Source organism: Marmota monax, unplaced genomic scaffold (genome assembly GCF_021218885.2).
Source record: "Marmota monax isolate L192 unplaced genomic scaffold, Marmota_monax_Labrador192_F-V1.1 WCK01_AAM20220418_F8-fsc00125, whole genome shotgun sequence".
NCBI lineage: Eukaryota > Metazoa > Chordata > Mammalia > Rodentia > Sciuridae > Marmota > Marmota monax.
In genome coordinates, this window is record NW_026695235.1 from 3,390,879 (window position 1) to 3,407,969 (window position 17,091).

At 40.6% G+C, this 17,091-nt stretch overlaps 1 protein-coding gene across 2 annotated transcripts in view; it reads left to right on the forward strand.

Moving 5' to 3' along the window:
- The first annotated feature begins 2,543 nt into the window (after window positions 1-2,543).
- Ifnar1 (interferon alpha and beta receptor subunit 1) overlaps window positions 2,544-17,091 on the forward strand; it is a 30,321-nt gene continuing 15,773 nt past the window's right edge. Inside the window, exons 1-3 of one of the 2 annotated variants that reach the window (XM_058577244.1) lie at window positions 2,544-2,715; window positions 11,665-11,788; window positions 15,220-15,398. In XM_058577244.1, the coding sequence (XP_058433227.1) occupies window positions 2,643-2,715; window positions 11,665-11,788; window positions 15,220-15,398 (376 nt within the window). In that variant the 5' untranslated portion in view covers window positions 2,544-2,642. The remainder of the gene's footprint in view (window positions 2,716-11,664; window positions 11,789-15,219; window positions 15,399-17,091) is intronic. The other variant, XM_046439136.2, reaches the window with a different exon arrangement.

Genomic DNA, 17,091 nt, shown 5'->3' on the forward strand with positions numbered 1-17,091 from the left:
ACAATGGAGGAAACTAGAGAAGGGTTAGGAGGAGAGAGTAAACAGGATCTCTCTGTAGTTTTTGTTCAATTCTTTAGTAAACTTAAAACTGTCCTAAACATGAAGTCTATTAACTAAAATTTTTAAAATAAAGGTAGCAATGAAACTATAACCAATGAAATAAGAATATGTGAACCAAACCAATAATAAAAGAAATAAAAGCTCTTTGGTATGTCAACTAGTACTTGTAGAGGTCAGGGCAGTGTTGAAAAGGCACCACTGCACAACTATAACGGAGACTGGTTCAGGCAAAGATCATCAGTGGACACTAATTCTAGGTGAACAAGTCTGATGAACAGCAGGGTATTTGCAGGACCTGAGTATCTTCATACAGGTCAATTCCAAGGAAAAATGGTAACAATACAGGGAGACTGGCTAACATCTGGCCTTGATGAAAATGGACTTCACAGATAAGGAGATAACAAACAGGATTCTGAGCATCCCACACAATTATGCAGTTCTGCAGTATGCATAATATGAATCTAACCATGAGAGTACTCTATAAAATAGTTGGCCTATATTTTTCAACAGCAATAACAACAAAAGACAGTGACATGAAAGACAAAGAACAAGAACTGTCCCAGATTAAATAAACCTAAAGAAATCCAGGAAAACAAATAAATAAAATATAAATTTGAGTGCATGTATAAAGAGAGCACAAATGTGGGAAAATATTAACAATGTGATGAATCTGGGAAGAGTTCTCTATTTTTCTAACTTTTTGTAAATTTGAAATTATCCCAAAATAATTTGTTACGAAGAACATGCTTTACAGAAAAGGAAGGTATAATCTTTGATGGATCAATTTAACTGGATAAAGAGGGGAAAGGAGGTTCTCAACTAAGGTTACAGAGCTAGCATCACACTCCATCCAACGACAAATTATTATCATAAATAAGCTGAAACTGAAATGTTTTCTACTGGGCATCTCACGTACAGTACATTTTCTTAAAACACAATTCAATGTCACTAAAAAGTAATTCAATATTTAAGACAGGTTGTACTAAGAAGGGGATCATGAAAATCTTTTGTGCCATACAAATGCTGTCAATAAGATGAGTGATGGAAAAAAAAAAGATGACATGTATTTTTTTGAAAAGATTATTTACTGATCATTTATTCAACAAATGGCTCACATAACTATGCTTATATAACAATTATCAGAAAAACTACTAGAACCTTTAACACTACTATTATAGTCAGAAAGTAAAAGCAAAAAAAAAAAAATCCTTTGCATTTTTAAATATATTTGGAAATATTTCTACTTGGATTTAATTTTTGTTACCAAAAAACACTTCGTGCATCTATGAAAACTCTACCTGCCCACCAAAGAAAGTAGAGAAAAATTGACAGCATGTTTAAAAATCTTTTAAATGTTCCAGTCGTTTTAAGCTTATTGTTCTAAAAAAAAAAATGCCATCTATTCCAACTAGTTTGCATGAACGTTCAGACAGGAAGTGGAAATTCTGATGAAAGCCTCAAAGGGTCATTGGAAAGGCTCTTAAAATGGTATGATTTCATAACCGCAATCGGGACTTTTCTGCTTCCCTTTGGATCTACACGTCTTTTGTGGTACTGTTTTAGCTGCCATGTCACAGCAAAAACAAATCACTGATACAACCAGAATCAGACTCCAATAACTTTGAGTCGATAAGTGAAAAATCCAAGGTTTTCTAGAAGAGCAGATTACCAGAAATCATTGTTACCGCAAAATACATGAACTTCATGGTATGTAAATTATACCTCATGAGAGGTTTTAAAAACAGGCACCTTCTACCGGTTTGTCCCTCATTACAAATATTCATTTTACCATACAATTGATAGTTTATTGTTATAAGTAACAACTCTCTGGTTGTCCACCTCTCATCCTTTAAAATCCTTTTGCATATCTTCCTGATGAGCATAATGTGATTAAGGTATTTGGGTCAATAACCCTTTGGATGGCAGGGTCTAGTTGTTTACTGATAAAAAGGTCAGCGATCAAAAAGGCTGACACAGCAGTTCCAAGACACCTCCAGCCCAGTGTCTGGAGCCCCCAGCCCCCGCGCACCCAGAAAACTAGCGCCCCACTCTGGACAACCCCGCCCACAGGAAACCTCGCCCCTACGTTCTTCGAGCCCCCACCGCCCCGTCCCCCGGGGATTCCCAACGGTCGCATAGCACGACCTTTGGGTTAGCGACTCCCAGGCGAGGCCAGAGGAGAGGGCTTGGCGGCCTCTGCACCGGCGCCCCGCCCCCCGCGGCCACGGGCCGGAAGCTGGGGACGCACTTCGCGCCCAGAGCTCCGCGCAGGCGCGCCGGAAGCTAGCCGCGGAGCAATCGGGGCCAAGGCCTCCCTGGACTCCAGGAACTGGGCGGCCGCCCGCCGGCAGGGTGGGGCGGGAGAAGAAGCCGGGCGACCTCCTTTCCAAGCCCGGGGGCGGGGCGTTCGCGGCGGGGGCGGGGCGTCCGTGGAGGGGCGGGGCGTTCGCGGGTAGGGGAACCGGGGAGGCGGGGACGGTGCATCCGCGGGCCTGGGTTGGGGGCAGAAGTTTGGTAGCAGCGGCGGCACTGTTCGCGTGACAGAGGATGTGAGTGGCGGGGCCCGCCGCGGCCCGCGGACGATGCTCGCCCTCCTGAGCGCGACGACGCTGGCGCTGGTCGCCGGGGCGCCTTGGGTGCTCCCCGCAGCCGCAGGTGAGAGACCTGGGATCTGGGCGCAGGGCGGGTGGCGGGACGCGGGCGGGGGAGACCGACGTCTCTGTGTGTCTGGTCGCCAGTGCCTGAGTGGTGTGGGATCGGGGCCTCAGCGCTCAACTTGAACCTGATGTGGGCTCGAAAATCAAACTGGAGCCCTGGCACCGCTAGCTTGTTAGCCAGTGTACGCGCCCCGCGTTGGGGGCACCCGTAGGCCACCAGCCCTGGGGCCGCGCCCCGGCCTCCCACCCTCGGAAACCAGCTGTGCCGGGGCCTCCTGTTGGCGTTTGCTTCTTTTGGAGAAATGCTTGGCTCTGCTGTCAGGCTTGATAATAAACAATGTGTCCTTAAAACGCACTTCCTCGATTTAGTAAACAGTTGCCCCCAGCCCCGGGATGGAGTGAAATAAGTGTTGAAGGAATTTCTCTGCCCGCAGGATCCTCAAGGTCTAATAAAAAAAAAAAAAGAATAAAAGAACATCTGGGCATGCCTGTGAACCCAGCTACTAGGGAGACCGAGGCAGGCGGATCCCATATTTAAGGCCAGCCGCAGCAACTTAGTGAGACTCTATCCCAAAAAATAAAAAGGGCTGGGGATGTAGCTCAATGGTAAAATTCCTGAGTTCCAACCCCAGTACCATTTAAAAATAAAAAAGAAAAACTTGCAAGAAGCCACTACTAGCTTCTTGCAAGTCATAATACTTAGCTGGGATGGTTAGCATCAGGGGGATGGCAACTGTTGTTTAAGAATTGAGAGAAGAGCTGTGCGGGGTGGTGCATGCCTGTAATTCCAGCACCTGGGGATGCTGAGGCAGGAAGATCCCTAGTTCAAAGCCAGCCTGACAAAAGTGAGGTTGTAAGCAATTCAATGAGACTTTGTCTCTAAATAAAATACAAAATATGGTCGAGTACTCCTGAGTTCAATCCCCGGTACTCCTCCCCACCCCACCCCCCAAAAAAAAGATCGAGAGAAGAGAGGAAATTTTGTAGTGAAACAGGGCCAAGCATCCCAGCGCAGGAATCCAGGAGGCCTCTGAGGCTGGTGGTAGGGTCAGAATACCTCTTTTTTAAAAAAACTCTATACCTGTGTGGTGCATGATATAGTATTCCTCAAACCCTCCACAAATAGTAACTAATAGTGTATGGGTGTTAGGATCCTGGTACAACCCATGATAATTTCTTTGAAGTTTTTTATGAAAAATTTGCATTAAACTCATATTTGCTTTAATAGAAAAAGAATTTCCCCAAAATTTTCACGTAAATTGACCTTCAAGGAAGATGCGCACAGAGAAATTCATTTTAGACTAGAGAGCTATTAAAATATGATTTATAGGTACTTAGCATTTATTTACTAACTATGTACGAATCACTAATTTGAGTGTTTTAGAGATGCAAACTCACTTAGCTTTCAAAACCTAGAAAGTATTGTCCCCATTTTACAGACCTGAGAGCTTTAAGTAACTGCATGAAACCAGTCAGCCACTGGTTGAGTGGGAAATCATATCCTGAGAGTCTGAAAGCCTTATGTCTTAACCAATCTGGACTGTTTCTGAGAAGCCAAACAATTTAAATTCTTGACTATCCACCTATATGTTAAGAGCCTACTTATCAGTTATCTTTAGCTAATGTTCTTTTTCCCCAGAGCAATAATAATATTCAAAACTAAGTGAAATGTTAACCCAAATTTGAGATTGTAATGTTGGTCTTTCAAAAGTCATAGAAATATACATACTTTTTAACCTATTAAATACAATTCTAGGACCCTAGTCTAAGAAAATTGTCCGAAATGTAGGAGGAAGTTTGCATTCATGTTTGTATGGATGTATGTGTGTGCATTTACATCAGATTTAAAAAGATAATTGTGTAGGCTTTCCATTGCTGGGATGAATATCCGAGAAAAAACAAGGAGCATTTTGGCTCATGGTTTCAGAGGTTTCAGCTCATGATTGGCCAGCTCTATTGCTTTAGTGAACCTCACAGCAGAAGGATGTGGCAAAGCACAGCTGCTCACCTCATTTCAACAGGGAAGCAGAGAGAAAGGAAAAGGTGAAGGAGCCAGGGCAAGATAAAACCTTGTAGGCATGCCCCCAGTGAACCACTTCCTCTAACTAGACCTCACCACCTAAAGTGTCCACTACCTACCAATAATGCCATCAATATGTATCCATCCATGAATTAATCCACGGATGAGGGTAGAGCCCTTGAGATTCAATCAATTCCTAAATACAACACTGCTGCATTGGGGATTAATTCTTCAACACATGAGCCTTTGGGGGATATCCAATCCATAACATTCTGCCACTGGCCCCAAAGGCTCATGTTCGTCTCTAAGCATCCCTTAGTTTTAATAGCGTTTCTCAAAAGTCAAATCTAATGTTTTCTCTCAACTCAAGGCAACTCATAGCTGTGATTCCCTGTAAAAATTGAAAAGCAAGTTACATACGTTCAACATACAATGATGGGACAGGCACAGGGTAAATATTCCCAAAGGGAGAAGTGGGGGATAGAAAATAAGGATGGGTCCCAAAGCAAGACTGAAACCCAGCAGGGCAGATGCTGAATCCTGTAGCTCCATGTCTGTCATCCAGGGAACAGGCGATGAGATAGGAGCTGCATGATTTGAGCAGCCCCACCCCTATGGCTTTGCTGGTTGCAGCCCACATGGCCTCTTTCTTGGGCTGGCTCTGCTCACTGCCTGCACCTTTTCTTGGCAGACAGTTCACATTACTCTCATCCGTGCCTTCCTGAGGTCGCCATTGAAGCTTTAGTTTCACTCAGTGAAAATCTCAGTGGGAACCTCATAACTCTTACATTCTGCATTCCTGCAAAGCCAGCACTGTGGGGATGATGCCAAGGTCTGCTGCCAGTGGGAGCAGTAGCCAGGTCTACTTGGACCATGACTGCAGCAGCCTCTTAATGCTTGGGAAACTGAGCATGGTGAAACAAATCCTGGTGCTATAGCTTCTTAGGTGGCCCTGTGAGTACAGGGTACCCTGTACTCTCTTCTAAAAGCAAATTGTCTCAAAGGAGTTTATACTTTTACACCCTGAGCCTGCTGTAGGCAGAGACTGGCCAAGCCTGAGATGCTTTCAAGACATCTTTCCTGTTGTCCAGGTCAAAATATCCATTATCTCTTTAGTGGCACTAATTTCTTCAGCAAGTTCACCTTCCTTGGTCACAATTCACTGGCTTCTTTCCTGGCCAAACTAAATTTATCATATCTTTTCACTCTGATTCTTATTCCTGATTGTCACTGACTAAAAAACAGCCAGCAATAGCCATGCCACCTGAATATAGTGCTGCCTTGAAATTTCCCCTACTAAATTAATTTGCCCATCATTTTTAAACTGAGACTCATGTAAGGGCTCAGAGCATAGACAAAATGTAGACAAAGTTCTTTGCCAGTGGAACATGAAAGGCCTCTAGTCCAATTCTCAACAGGGTTCTTGTTCCCAAAGCACAGTCCTTACTGTCCACTTTCCTGTCAGCATTGTGATCTTCTGTGTTCCCACCAGAATTGCCATAGCTCCACTTAAAACATTCTGAGGCTTCTCTAGCATATATCTCCAAACTTTTCAAAATTCTTCACACAAACAAGTTCCAAAAGCTTCTGAATCACATAGTCACTGCAAAAACCCCACTCTTGGTACCAATTTTCTGTATTAGTCAACTTTTTGTCACTGAGACTTAAAATAGGAAATATTTATTTTGGCTCATGGTTTCAGAGGTTTTCAGTTCATCATTGGCTGGCTCCATTGCTTTGGACCTGAGGTGAGGCAGAAAATCATGGCATCAAGGATGTGGTAGAAGACAACAGCTCACTTCATGGCAGCCAGGAAGCAGAGAGAGAGGAAGGAGAAAAGATCTATCCTTCCAGGGTATTCCCCCCAATGAACACTTCCTCTCACTAGGCCCCACCACCTTCAGCTTCCGCCATTTGCCAATAATACTATTAAATATGAATTCCTCAGGGCTGGGGTTGTGGCACAGAGCTAGAACGCTCCCCTACCATGTGTGAGACACCAGTTTCAATCCTCAGTACCACATAAAAATAAAATAAAGATATTGTGTCCACCTGTAACTAAAAAATAAATATTTTTTAAAAAATTTAAAAAAATATATGAATTCCTCAATGCATTCATCCATTGATGAGTCAGAGCCCTCATATTGCAATGACTTCCCAAAAATCCTACTTTTGAACACTGCTACATTGGGGACAAAGCCTTCAACACATGACCCTTTGGGGGACATTCCAAATCCTAACCATAATGATAGTAAACTCCACTGGCCAGAGTTTAGTAATTCATGCTGGCAGTCCCAGAACTAGGGAGACAGGCAGGAGGAGCACCTGAGCCCACGAGCTCGAGACCAACCTGGGCAACATACACAAACAACAACAACAACAAAAGAGATTAGTGTGAAAGGTTAGAAGCAGCCAAAAACATTAAAAAATGCCCATTTATACATTTTGCATGCTAGAAAGGTAAAATAAATTTTATTAAGAAGAGATTGCTGATGCACAGCAGAATCTAGGAAAATTGAAATCTTGTTTGATAACTATTATCTCCAAGTTCATGTTCACTTTCTAATAAGTTTTTTGTTGGTCTCCCAAGTGCCAAGATGACTCTAACTCTAGGATCTCCTTCATTTAGCAATAGAAGGATTGCAACCTTGAGTACGTCCCTGAATCTCCCCATCACATTTCCTCTGCCTCTCTCAAGGCCTAGAATTTCTTGAATTTGAGTATTCTGAACAGTATACTATAAATATTACAAACACCACCAGATCTTTTGTTAACCCCTGTAAATCCAACTACCACCTGTTGGCTGCACAGAATCTATAAATTCCAACAAATTGGGTAGGAATCAAGTTAAGAAAATAAGGGTAAAGAAAATTGTTCTTTTTAAGGGATAGAGTTGCAAAGATTTTTAATATGAAACTTAAAATTGAGGTGGAAAGACCTGATTACCCATTTAAATTCTTTAAATCAAAAAATGTTTTCTCAGAGTTTCCTCACCTGGCACTGTGGCATACACCTGTAATCTCAGCAGCCCTGGAGGCTGAGGTGGGAGGATTGCAGGATCAAAGCCATCCTCAGCCATTTAGCGAGGCCCTAAGCAACTCAGGGATACCCTGTCTCTAAATAAAATTCAAAAGAAGGGCTGGGGATATGACTCAGTGGTTGCCAGCCTGCCCCAGGGTTCCATCCCTGGTACCGGGGGGAAAAAAAAAAAAAAGATCTCCTCTTTTGGCCCCATACCATATCTAACTGTAAAATAGAAGAAACAATCCCAATAAAAAATGTTCTACAAGGACCTTTGTGGTAAAAATACAATAAATAAATCCACCTGTAAGGAAATAATATAATTGTAGAAATAAATGCTAAACAATATTAAATTTATCAGAAATAAAAGGTAGTTTTTAAAAATTAGAGCTTCCAAGTAAATTATCTTTATATTTAAGAAATTTCTGGAAGCCCAGCTGATTATCCTGAAACATACAAATGTAGTATGATGCTATATAGACTCTGCCTTTAATGGTTTGAGATGTGTGTTTCACACAGAGAAGCAGTTGGTAAAAATATGTATTTGGGGGATTCTGGAAATATAACTGGAGTAGAAAGCGAAAGGGTCTCTCTGCTCCCCACACAGTTGGACCGGCGTACTCTGTCTGGTGTGACTGTTTCAGAAGTCTGGAGTATATTTTGAAGGCTTACAACATCAAGGGAAAGACTTAGATGAACAGAGGTATCTATATTAATATTAGTAAAAATGTACTTCACACTATTGTTGACATAAAATAATGATTCTCCTTTAAATGAAGTAAGAAAATAGTTTATTCTAAGCCATATATGAGTGACCACCATCTGGAAACACGGGTTCAAGTTACCCTGAATGACATGTTTCTCTGAAGTTCAAATGTTACTTGAACTTTTATAGCCACAGAACAAAGTCATAAATCAGTAATGCATTCATTTACTACATTGATGGGGACATTGCACAGGCAGGTTTAGGGAAAAGGGAAACTCTGACCACTGGACTGGGGTGGTATCTTGCAGCATTCTTGACCAGAAGATCAGTCAGGTTGGGGAGCTGTTCTTTTCCCTAAATGTTATGAGGTGAGCTTTTTTTTTTTTTTTTTAATAGGAAATCAGAAGTAAGGGCTCGTTTTCTCAAGGCCCTGGGGCAGCCTTTACCTCAAGCCCCCCACCCTTGCCTCATCTCCTTTCAGGAGCGAGAGCTTGCCTGTGTCATGTACTTGCTTAAAGAGTTCCATTGTAATATAGGTTTTTTCTTCCAGAAATGCCTAAGTTCACACAAGAAAAGTTATAAGACACAGATACTATATTTTAATTAAAGCTTCAATACAGCCAGGAGACATAATAGTTAGGCAGATTTGTGTACCTCATGGCAAACCATCAAAATACCTGAAGCAAAAACTGGTGGAATTGAAGGGAGAAGTAGACAGTTGTACAATAATAATTGGGGACTACAATATTTACCCCTCTTGAAAATGAATAGAACAACTAGACAGAAGATAAGGAAACAGAAGACACTATCAATAAAGTAAAAAGTCAACCTACAAATGGGAGCAAATATTTGCAAAGCCTGTATCTGATAAGGAATTGATACCCATGATATATAGAAAGTTCCCAAAACTCAAGAACAAAGTAACCTAATTCAAAAATTACCAAAGGAGTTGAATAGATATTTCTTCAAAGAAGATGCACAAATGAAAATATGCTCAACATTGCTAATTGTTAAAGAAATACAAGTTGAAACTACAAGATACTACCTCCCACTCCTTAGAACGGCTATTATCAAATGAGTAAATGTTGGTGAGGCTGTGGAAAAACTGGAAGCCTTGTGCACCGTTGGTGGGAAGGTAAATGGTGCAACTGCTATAGAAAGCAGTATGGAGGTTCTCCAAAGAGTGAAAAATATAATTATTTTAAGATCTAGTGATTCCACTTCCAAATGCATTCCCTAAAAAATTTAAAACAGAGTCTCCAAGAGATACGTGTATATCCATGTTCATAGCCACATTATTCACAATAGCTAAAATGTGGAAACACCAGAGTATCCATCAATGAATGAATGGATAAGCAAAATGTGGTATGTAAACAATTGAACACTGTTAAGCCTTTAAAGGAGGGAAATTCTCACATTTGCTCCAACACTGACAAATCTTGAAAACCTTATAAGTGAAATAAGTTAGCTGCAAAAAAGGAAATACTGTATTATTACACCTGTATGAGGTATTTAGTCAAAGTCTGAGAGATGGTCAGTAGAATGGTTGTCAGAGCTGGGCCATGGGGAATGGGGAGTTATTGTTTAATGGGTATAGATATTCAATTCTCCAAGACAAAAGGAGTTAGGAACATGGGTGGTGATGGTTGCAGTGTTATCAATGTATTTAACGCTTACTGTTGAAGATGGTAAGTTTCACATTATGTGTATTTTACCACAATTTTTAAAATTGGAAAAAGTATATTCTGCACTCAACAAGTATTTGAGAGCAGAGAACATCGACTGAAGTGTGAAATTGAGTGGTGCAGATTAAATGACATGAGTGTAAGAGAACAGCAAGATCAACATGAGCTGCAGTGTTCAGGGAAGTTTCTCTAAAGGGGTCAAGAACTGGGTCTTGGAGGATTTGGGTCATCAGAGAAGAAGAGAGGTACACTGCAAATTGGAGGGGCCAAAAAGGGAAACTGAGGAAGGAGGTAATCCAATTGGTAAAAGATATTTATTAGTAGTAAAAAATAAGGAAAGGGGGCTGGGGTAGTGGCTCAGTAGTAGAGCATTTGCCTAGCATGTGTAAGGCACTGGGTTCGATTCTCAGCACCACATATGAATAAATAAAATAAAGGTCCATTGAAAACTTAAAAAATATATTTTAAAAATATAAGGAAGGTTCATAGATGGGAATCCTCAGAAATAAACAGAAAACCTCAGTCGACATATTCAGAAGTTGAGAAATTTTTAGGTTCCTGAGGGGCTCAGCTGACACAAATATTCATCTCTGTCTCTCAGTTTTGTTATGTGAGTTCTGAAAACAGCTGTCAACTTTGAAATCACATCTGTTCAGTTCTCCATCAGAGTATGTGAAGCATCTATCTCTGAAAAGGATGTGAAACCAAACTGAGGCTGTTAAACGGTTGAACCTTGTGTTTCTGATGTCAGTATTACTTCTGAGGCCAGAGTTCTTTTCAGTTAAAGGACAAATTTTTTTTATGGATGGAAAACTTAACCTTTTTTCCAGGTCTCTCAGATGGAGAAATATAATTAACACACTCCCGTGCTGAAAGCAAACATTAGGTTTTAGATTTATTAAATATAGCAGCTCACCCCTACCTTACCCACAGTTTTCCTTTCCATGGGACTGAAAATATTAAGTAGAAGTTTCTAGAAATAAGCAGTTCATAAGCTTGAAATTGTGTGCCACTTAGAACATTGTAATGAAGTATCACTGCATGTTGCCTGGGACAGGAGTATCTGTCCCAACATATTCCTTGGTGGACTTTCGCTCCAGCATAGTCTACCAGTTACTCTTACTTTACTTACTAATGATCCCCAAAGCACAAACTTTTATTACAGTGTTGTTGCAATTGTTCTATTTTTGTTAGTATTGTTAGTCTCTTACTGTACCTACTTCATAGATTAGACTTTACCACAGGGTGTGTGTGTGTGTGTGTGTGTGTGTGTGTGTGTGTGTGTGTGACAAAGAGGTGGGGGCAGAAAATGGACTGTATAGTGCTCAATTCCATCTTCAGTTATTTCAGGCCTCCACTAGAGGTCTTGCAATGCAACCCCCATAGATAAGGAGGAAGTATATAATACTTGTTTGAATGTATTCATTCTTTAATTACGGATGCGAAGGGAAGAATAACATTTTTTAAAATATCTGTATAGCAGCTACATAATTTTGTTTCTGATTGTCTTTATAGGTGAAAAAAATCTACAGCCACCTGAGAATATAGAGGTCTACATCACGGATGACAACTTCACCCTGAAGTGGAACAGCAGGATTGAGACTGTTGAGAATGTGACCTTTTCAGCAGTTTATCAAACGTAAGTGACTCTACTTACAGATTTGCCAGAATGGTGTGGATAATATTTATGATTTTCCCATTTTTTGTTGGTACATTATAATTATACATAATGGTGGGATTTGTGTTATGTTTGTGCATGCACACAATGTAACAATATAATTTAGCCAGTGTCATCCCCAGTATTTCCCCTTTCCCTCACCCCAGTCCCTTTCCTCTATATTACTGATCCACCTTTGATTTATCTGAGATTCCCTCCACCTTCCTATTCCTTTTTTCCTCTCAATATTATTATAACTTTATCACCATAATTTCAGGTTTGGGAAACATTTCTTTTTCATGTATTAGAAATTTTCTGTCTTCATATTTGTAATCCATTTCTACAAATAGAGACTTAGTCAAATTTATCTTTGAAGCAAAAGAGATTTGAGATGAGTGTGGTAAAGGCTTTTCTAGCCCACAACTACCTCATACTTTCTCTGCTCTGGATATTCTGTGAAATGTATGTTAGTGTCTGAACTAGAGCATGCCTTGAGGATATGAGAGAGTACCCAAAAAGGCTAATCCAAGGTCTTGGAATAAGTAACCAGACCTCCTATGGTCAGATTTTCCTATTATCTCCATCATACACAATATTTTAAATTCAGATACAGTTTATAAACTATGTTGGACTCTATTGAAGTTTCAGGGTCTCTTTCTTGGTACTGTCTTTCTGTTTCATAGTTGCCAAGAGAGTAGGCAGGCAGGGCTTATGGAGAAAATGTTTACAGAAGGGGACCCAGCTCAGGACCTATAGCCCTGGGCCTTTCATCTGGTGTCAGGACTCTGTCTGCTAACTGTGGTCCACTGTCCAGGCAGGAGAAGACAGTGAAGAAGCAAGGGGTTAGGGCCTTCAGAACCAGGGTCCCACCACTTCAGCCACAGCCATGACATTGTGGTTCTCCAGTTATTAAAACTGGAATAGCAGGGGCTGAGGTTATGGCTCAGCAGTAGAACGCTCACCTAGCACGTGCAAGGCCCTGGGTTCAATCCTCAGCACCATATATGAATAAATAAATAAAATAAAAGTATTGTGTCTAACTACAACTAAAAAATAATATTAAAAAAAACTGGAATAGCAGTCTGACAGCTTTGAAATTATGTGTATGTCTGTGTATGTGAGCACATAGACATTTTTATCTCCAGAGATTTTCTTTAAATTGAATTTTGCTACCAGTTTATTCTTTAATTCAGAATCTTCTTATGAAACGGTTGCCTGAGGTATAGAGAGGGGTCATTTCAGGTATGCTTATAATGAAGAGCAGGGGGCCATTGTTCTCACACCTGCGTTCCTTCTCACATTGCTTATGCCAGATGCTCTAGTTCATCATAATCTTTGACCCTTCCACTCTTAACTTTTGCATCAAATGATTTTTTCAGTGTATTCTTACCCTATTTTGTTCTGCTAATTTACAAACAACTCTCTTTGCTGAAATATGTCAGAATATACATTTGGATTGGTGTAGTGTAGTGCAGTGTAGTGTAGTGTGGACTCTAGCCAGGCTACTTGCATTGAAACCCATCTTCTGCAAATTTTCTGACTAAAACATCAGTGTGTGTAACTTCTATCTAAAATGGATTGTGATGTATGTAACCTGCAGCACTCATTGTTTTGTTATAGTTAAAGCTTCGTCCCAGGGTTTCATAAACTGACTTCCAGATCACTCACGTATAATCGAATCAAGCCTTTATTGAAGCACACCAGTGGCGGCTGACCAGAACATAAAGCTGTTCCCCTGAACAGCCCCGAACAATTGCAAGGGCACTCCTTATAAGCCTGAAAACCACAAAAGGGATATTCAGGGGGTCTAGACAATGCAAGCAAGCCAGGTTACAGAAGCAGGACAGTGCAGTCAAGCGGAGGGAAGCCTAACCAATCACAATTAGCCCAGTCACCCCAGTTACAGAAACAGAGCCCCGTTACCCTAGTTACAGAAACAATACCCCATTAGGTAGTTTTGTGTTCTTAAAGATTTCTATAGCAAAAGGAAAAAAAAAAACATCTTGCTCCGGTCATGACTCTTCTACTTGGCATGGTTGTTTTACAGGATGAAGTCATAAAACAAAATGGAGTCACATTTGCTCCTACTATCACAGTTTCAGTCAATAAATACTGGATGCCTTCTATGCTAAGCACTCATTCTGAGTGCCCAGAAGACCTCAGTGAACAGGAGAAGTAAAATAGTTCTCTTTCACAAGTTACATTGTGAAACTGCTTTTATGAAATGAATCTTACATTGGTTACATACTCACATTTCACATTGAATTCTATTCTGATCTAATTATTGGAGATGATAAAGATTTTCTAAGAAAGTATAAAGGTAACTTTACTGAAATAGTTCTCTTAAGTTCAAAAGCATTTTAATAAAAGTTTTACTGCATTTTCTAAAGAGAAAAGAAGATAAATATAAAGAGTGAGCATGGACCAAAACCATATTAATATATTTATTTATTTGTTATTTTTACTAGTGCTGAGAATGGAACCAAGGCCTCGTGCATCCTAGGCAAGTGTTCTACCGCTGAGTGACACCTCTAGCCCCTGCCCCCTTTTAAAAAAGAATACATTCTCAAATCGTATAAACCTTTTTGGTTGACAAGTTCCACTGAAGGAAATTGTTCATGCTAACATTTTAAGTTTTTTTGTTTCTGATGGTATAATAAAAGAAATGATGAAGACCAGGAAGCAGAGGAGTGATTTGGTTTGGGAAAGGGCAAAGGAAACCCCTAAACCGCACTGATGTGTGAGGTCTGCCTTAGGACAGATAATCTATCTATAGAAGAACAGAGGGGATCATCAAATCCAATTTTCAATTAGAAGATCCAAGAACAGAAAGTAAATTGCCAGAAGTCATACAACTGTCCTTTACAAAGCCAGCCAAAATCTGCTTTTGACTTATGGGTTATGCATATCTCTGCTTCCATGAAATATTAATGCAGCCACCCATAAAATTATATTATAGAACCTTATTAAAAATCAATTATATTCTGGGCACGGTGGCACATGACTGTAATCCCAGCAGCTCGGGAGGCTGAGGCAGGAGATTGCAAGTTCAAAGCCAGCCTCAGCAAAAGTGAAGCGCTAAGCAACTCAGTGAGACACTGTCTCTAAATGTAAAATACAAAATAGGACTGGGGATGTGGCTCAGTTGTCCAGTACCCCTGAGTTCAATCCCTGGTACCAAAAAAAAAAAAAAAAAAATCATATGTCTGAATGATTCCGTTTTATATGTAGTAGCTTGGTTTATAGGTATTGGAAAAGAGTGGAAGGGCACATACTAAAATGTTAACAGGATGTGAACTCAAGTAGAGGAAATAATGTCTTAAGCTAGCTTTATAACATTAGTAAGGGGAAAATGTATTTGACACTATTTTGTCTGACATGTGCTCATTCATTCCCTTGCTTTTCACTTTAAGACCTGAGGTGGATGACTGGATGAAATTGCCTGGCTGTCAACACATTGTGGTCAACAAATGCCACTTTTCTCCTCTCAGTTCAGATGTTTATGAAGAAGTTAAATTGCGAATAAGAGCAGAAAAAGGAAATGACTCTTCTTCATGGAGTGAAGTTTACTCATTTATACCATTTGAGGAAGGTAAGAAAAGTAAAAGTTGCCATCTGAATTATATTATATTCTTTAGTAAATGTTGCCAGAATAGTTCTCTTTCCAAACCGATTGATTTGCAAGATGTAAAATCTCCTATTATTAAAAGAACAATGCCTTTAAATGCCTTTAAATCTCTTTCTTCCTTCTGCTCTGGCCCCATTTTTATGCTTTCTTTCTTTCTTTCTTTTCTGTTTTCTTACAGTAGTAGTTCTCAAAGTATGGGTTTATCATTGTTTTTTGGTTTTGTTTTGTGGTATTGAGGATTGAACCTGGGAGCATTCTGCCTCTGGGCAGTTTCCCCATCTCGTTTTTTAAAATGTTATTTTGAGACAGGATTCACTAAATCATCCAGGCTGGCCTCAAGCTGGCACCTTTTGCCTCTCTAGTAGAAGGGGTCCTGAGACCAAAAAAGAAGCACAGCCCTGAACCAAACAAAAGAAAATGATCTGCACTCCCTGTCTGTGCTTCATTTTCCCCATTCCCTCATCATCCCTTTCCCTTTGAGCCTTCTTCCTCCTTGCAGTACTAAACTCATTCTTCTCAAGATCACGAGCGACCTCCACGTGCAGGTGAATTTCCAGTTCTCTTCCAGGTCAGTCACCTGGTGATGCACGGATGTGGACTTCTCTCCATCTCTCTAGAAACACCTCCTCTTCTGGATAGAAGGCATTTCTAGGGCACTTCTCCTTCCTGGTTCTCCTGCCCACTGGTTGTCCACTGACAGTTTTTTTACTCCACCCAGACTTTAAATGTCAGACTGCAGGGGCCAGTCTTTGAACTTCTTCTCTGCTCACTCCAACAGTAATCTTATGGCTTTCCAGATCGATTGTCTGTATGCTCTTGCCTCAGAAAATTGTTTCTCCAGCCACATTCCTTTAGACTTGTATCACCCTCTGACCTTTAGACTTGTATCACCACCTTTATTCAACACCTCTGGATGTCAAAAGTCATCTCACATTTAAAATAGTCAAACAGAGCTCTCCATCCCCCCTTAAAACCTGCTCTTTTCCTGCAGTCTTTACCATCTCAATTAACATCAGCTGTGTCTTTGTTCACACGAGAGCCCAGAGTGATCCTTAACACAGCTTGTCTGTCAACACATTCTGATTCATCTCCAAAGTATACCTGACTTCCCTCCCTTCCAGCCTGAAAACCAAGCCACTTTCATTCTTCACTTGATTTCTTACTGGTTTCCTTGCCTCCTCATATCTTAACAGGATGCTCTTTCTAAAACCTGAGTCACATCTTTTTTTTTTAATGATCTTTTTAAAATATTTTTTTTAGTTGTAGTTGGACACAATACCTTTATTTTTTATTTATTCATCTTTATGTTTGCTGAGGATCAAACCCAGGGCCTCGCATGTGTGAGGTGAGAACTCTACCTCTGAGCCACAGCCCCAGCCCCTGAGTCACATCTTGGTACTCCTAATCTTAGCCCTCAGATGACTTCATGGACTACTAAGGCTTCGAAGTTCTTTCACATCTAGCCTCTAGCCTCCTCCCAAATCTGTTTCAACCACTCCCAGCCATTCTAGCAACTTCATTGTCTCCTGAAAAAGTTAAGCTCATTCCCATCCTAGGGGCTCAGCCAGAGTGACTTTTTCCCTAGATGTTTGTATGACCACTCCATTACTTTATTCAGGCCTCAGCTCAAATGTATCTCTCAAGAGATATGCTAACT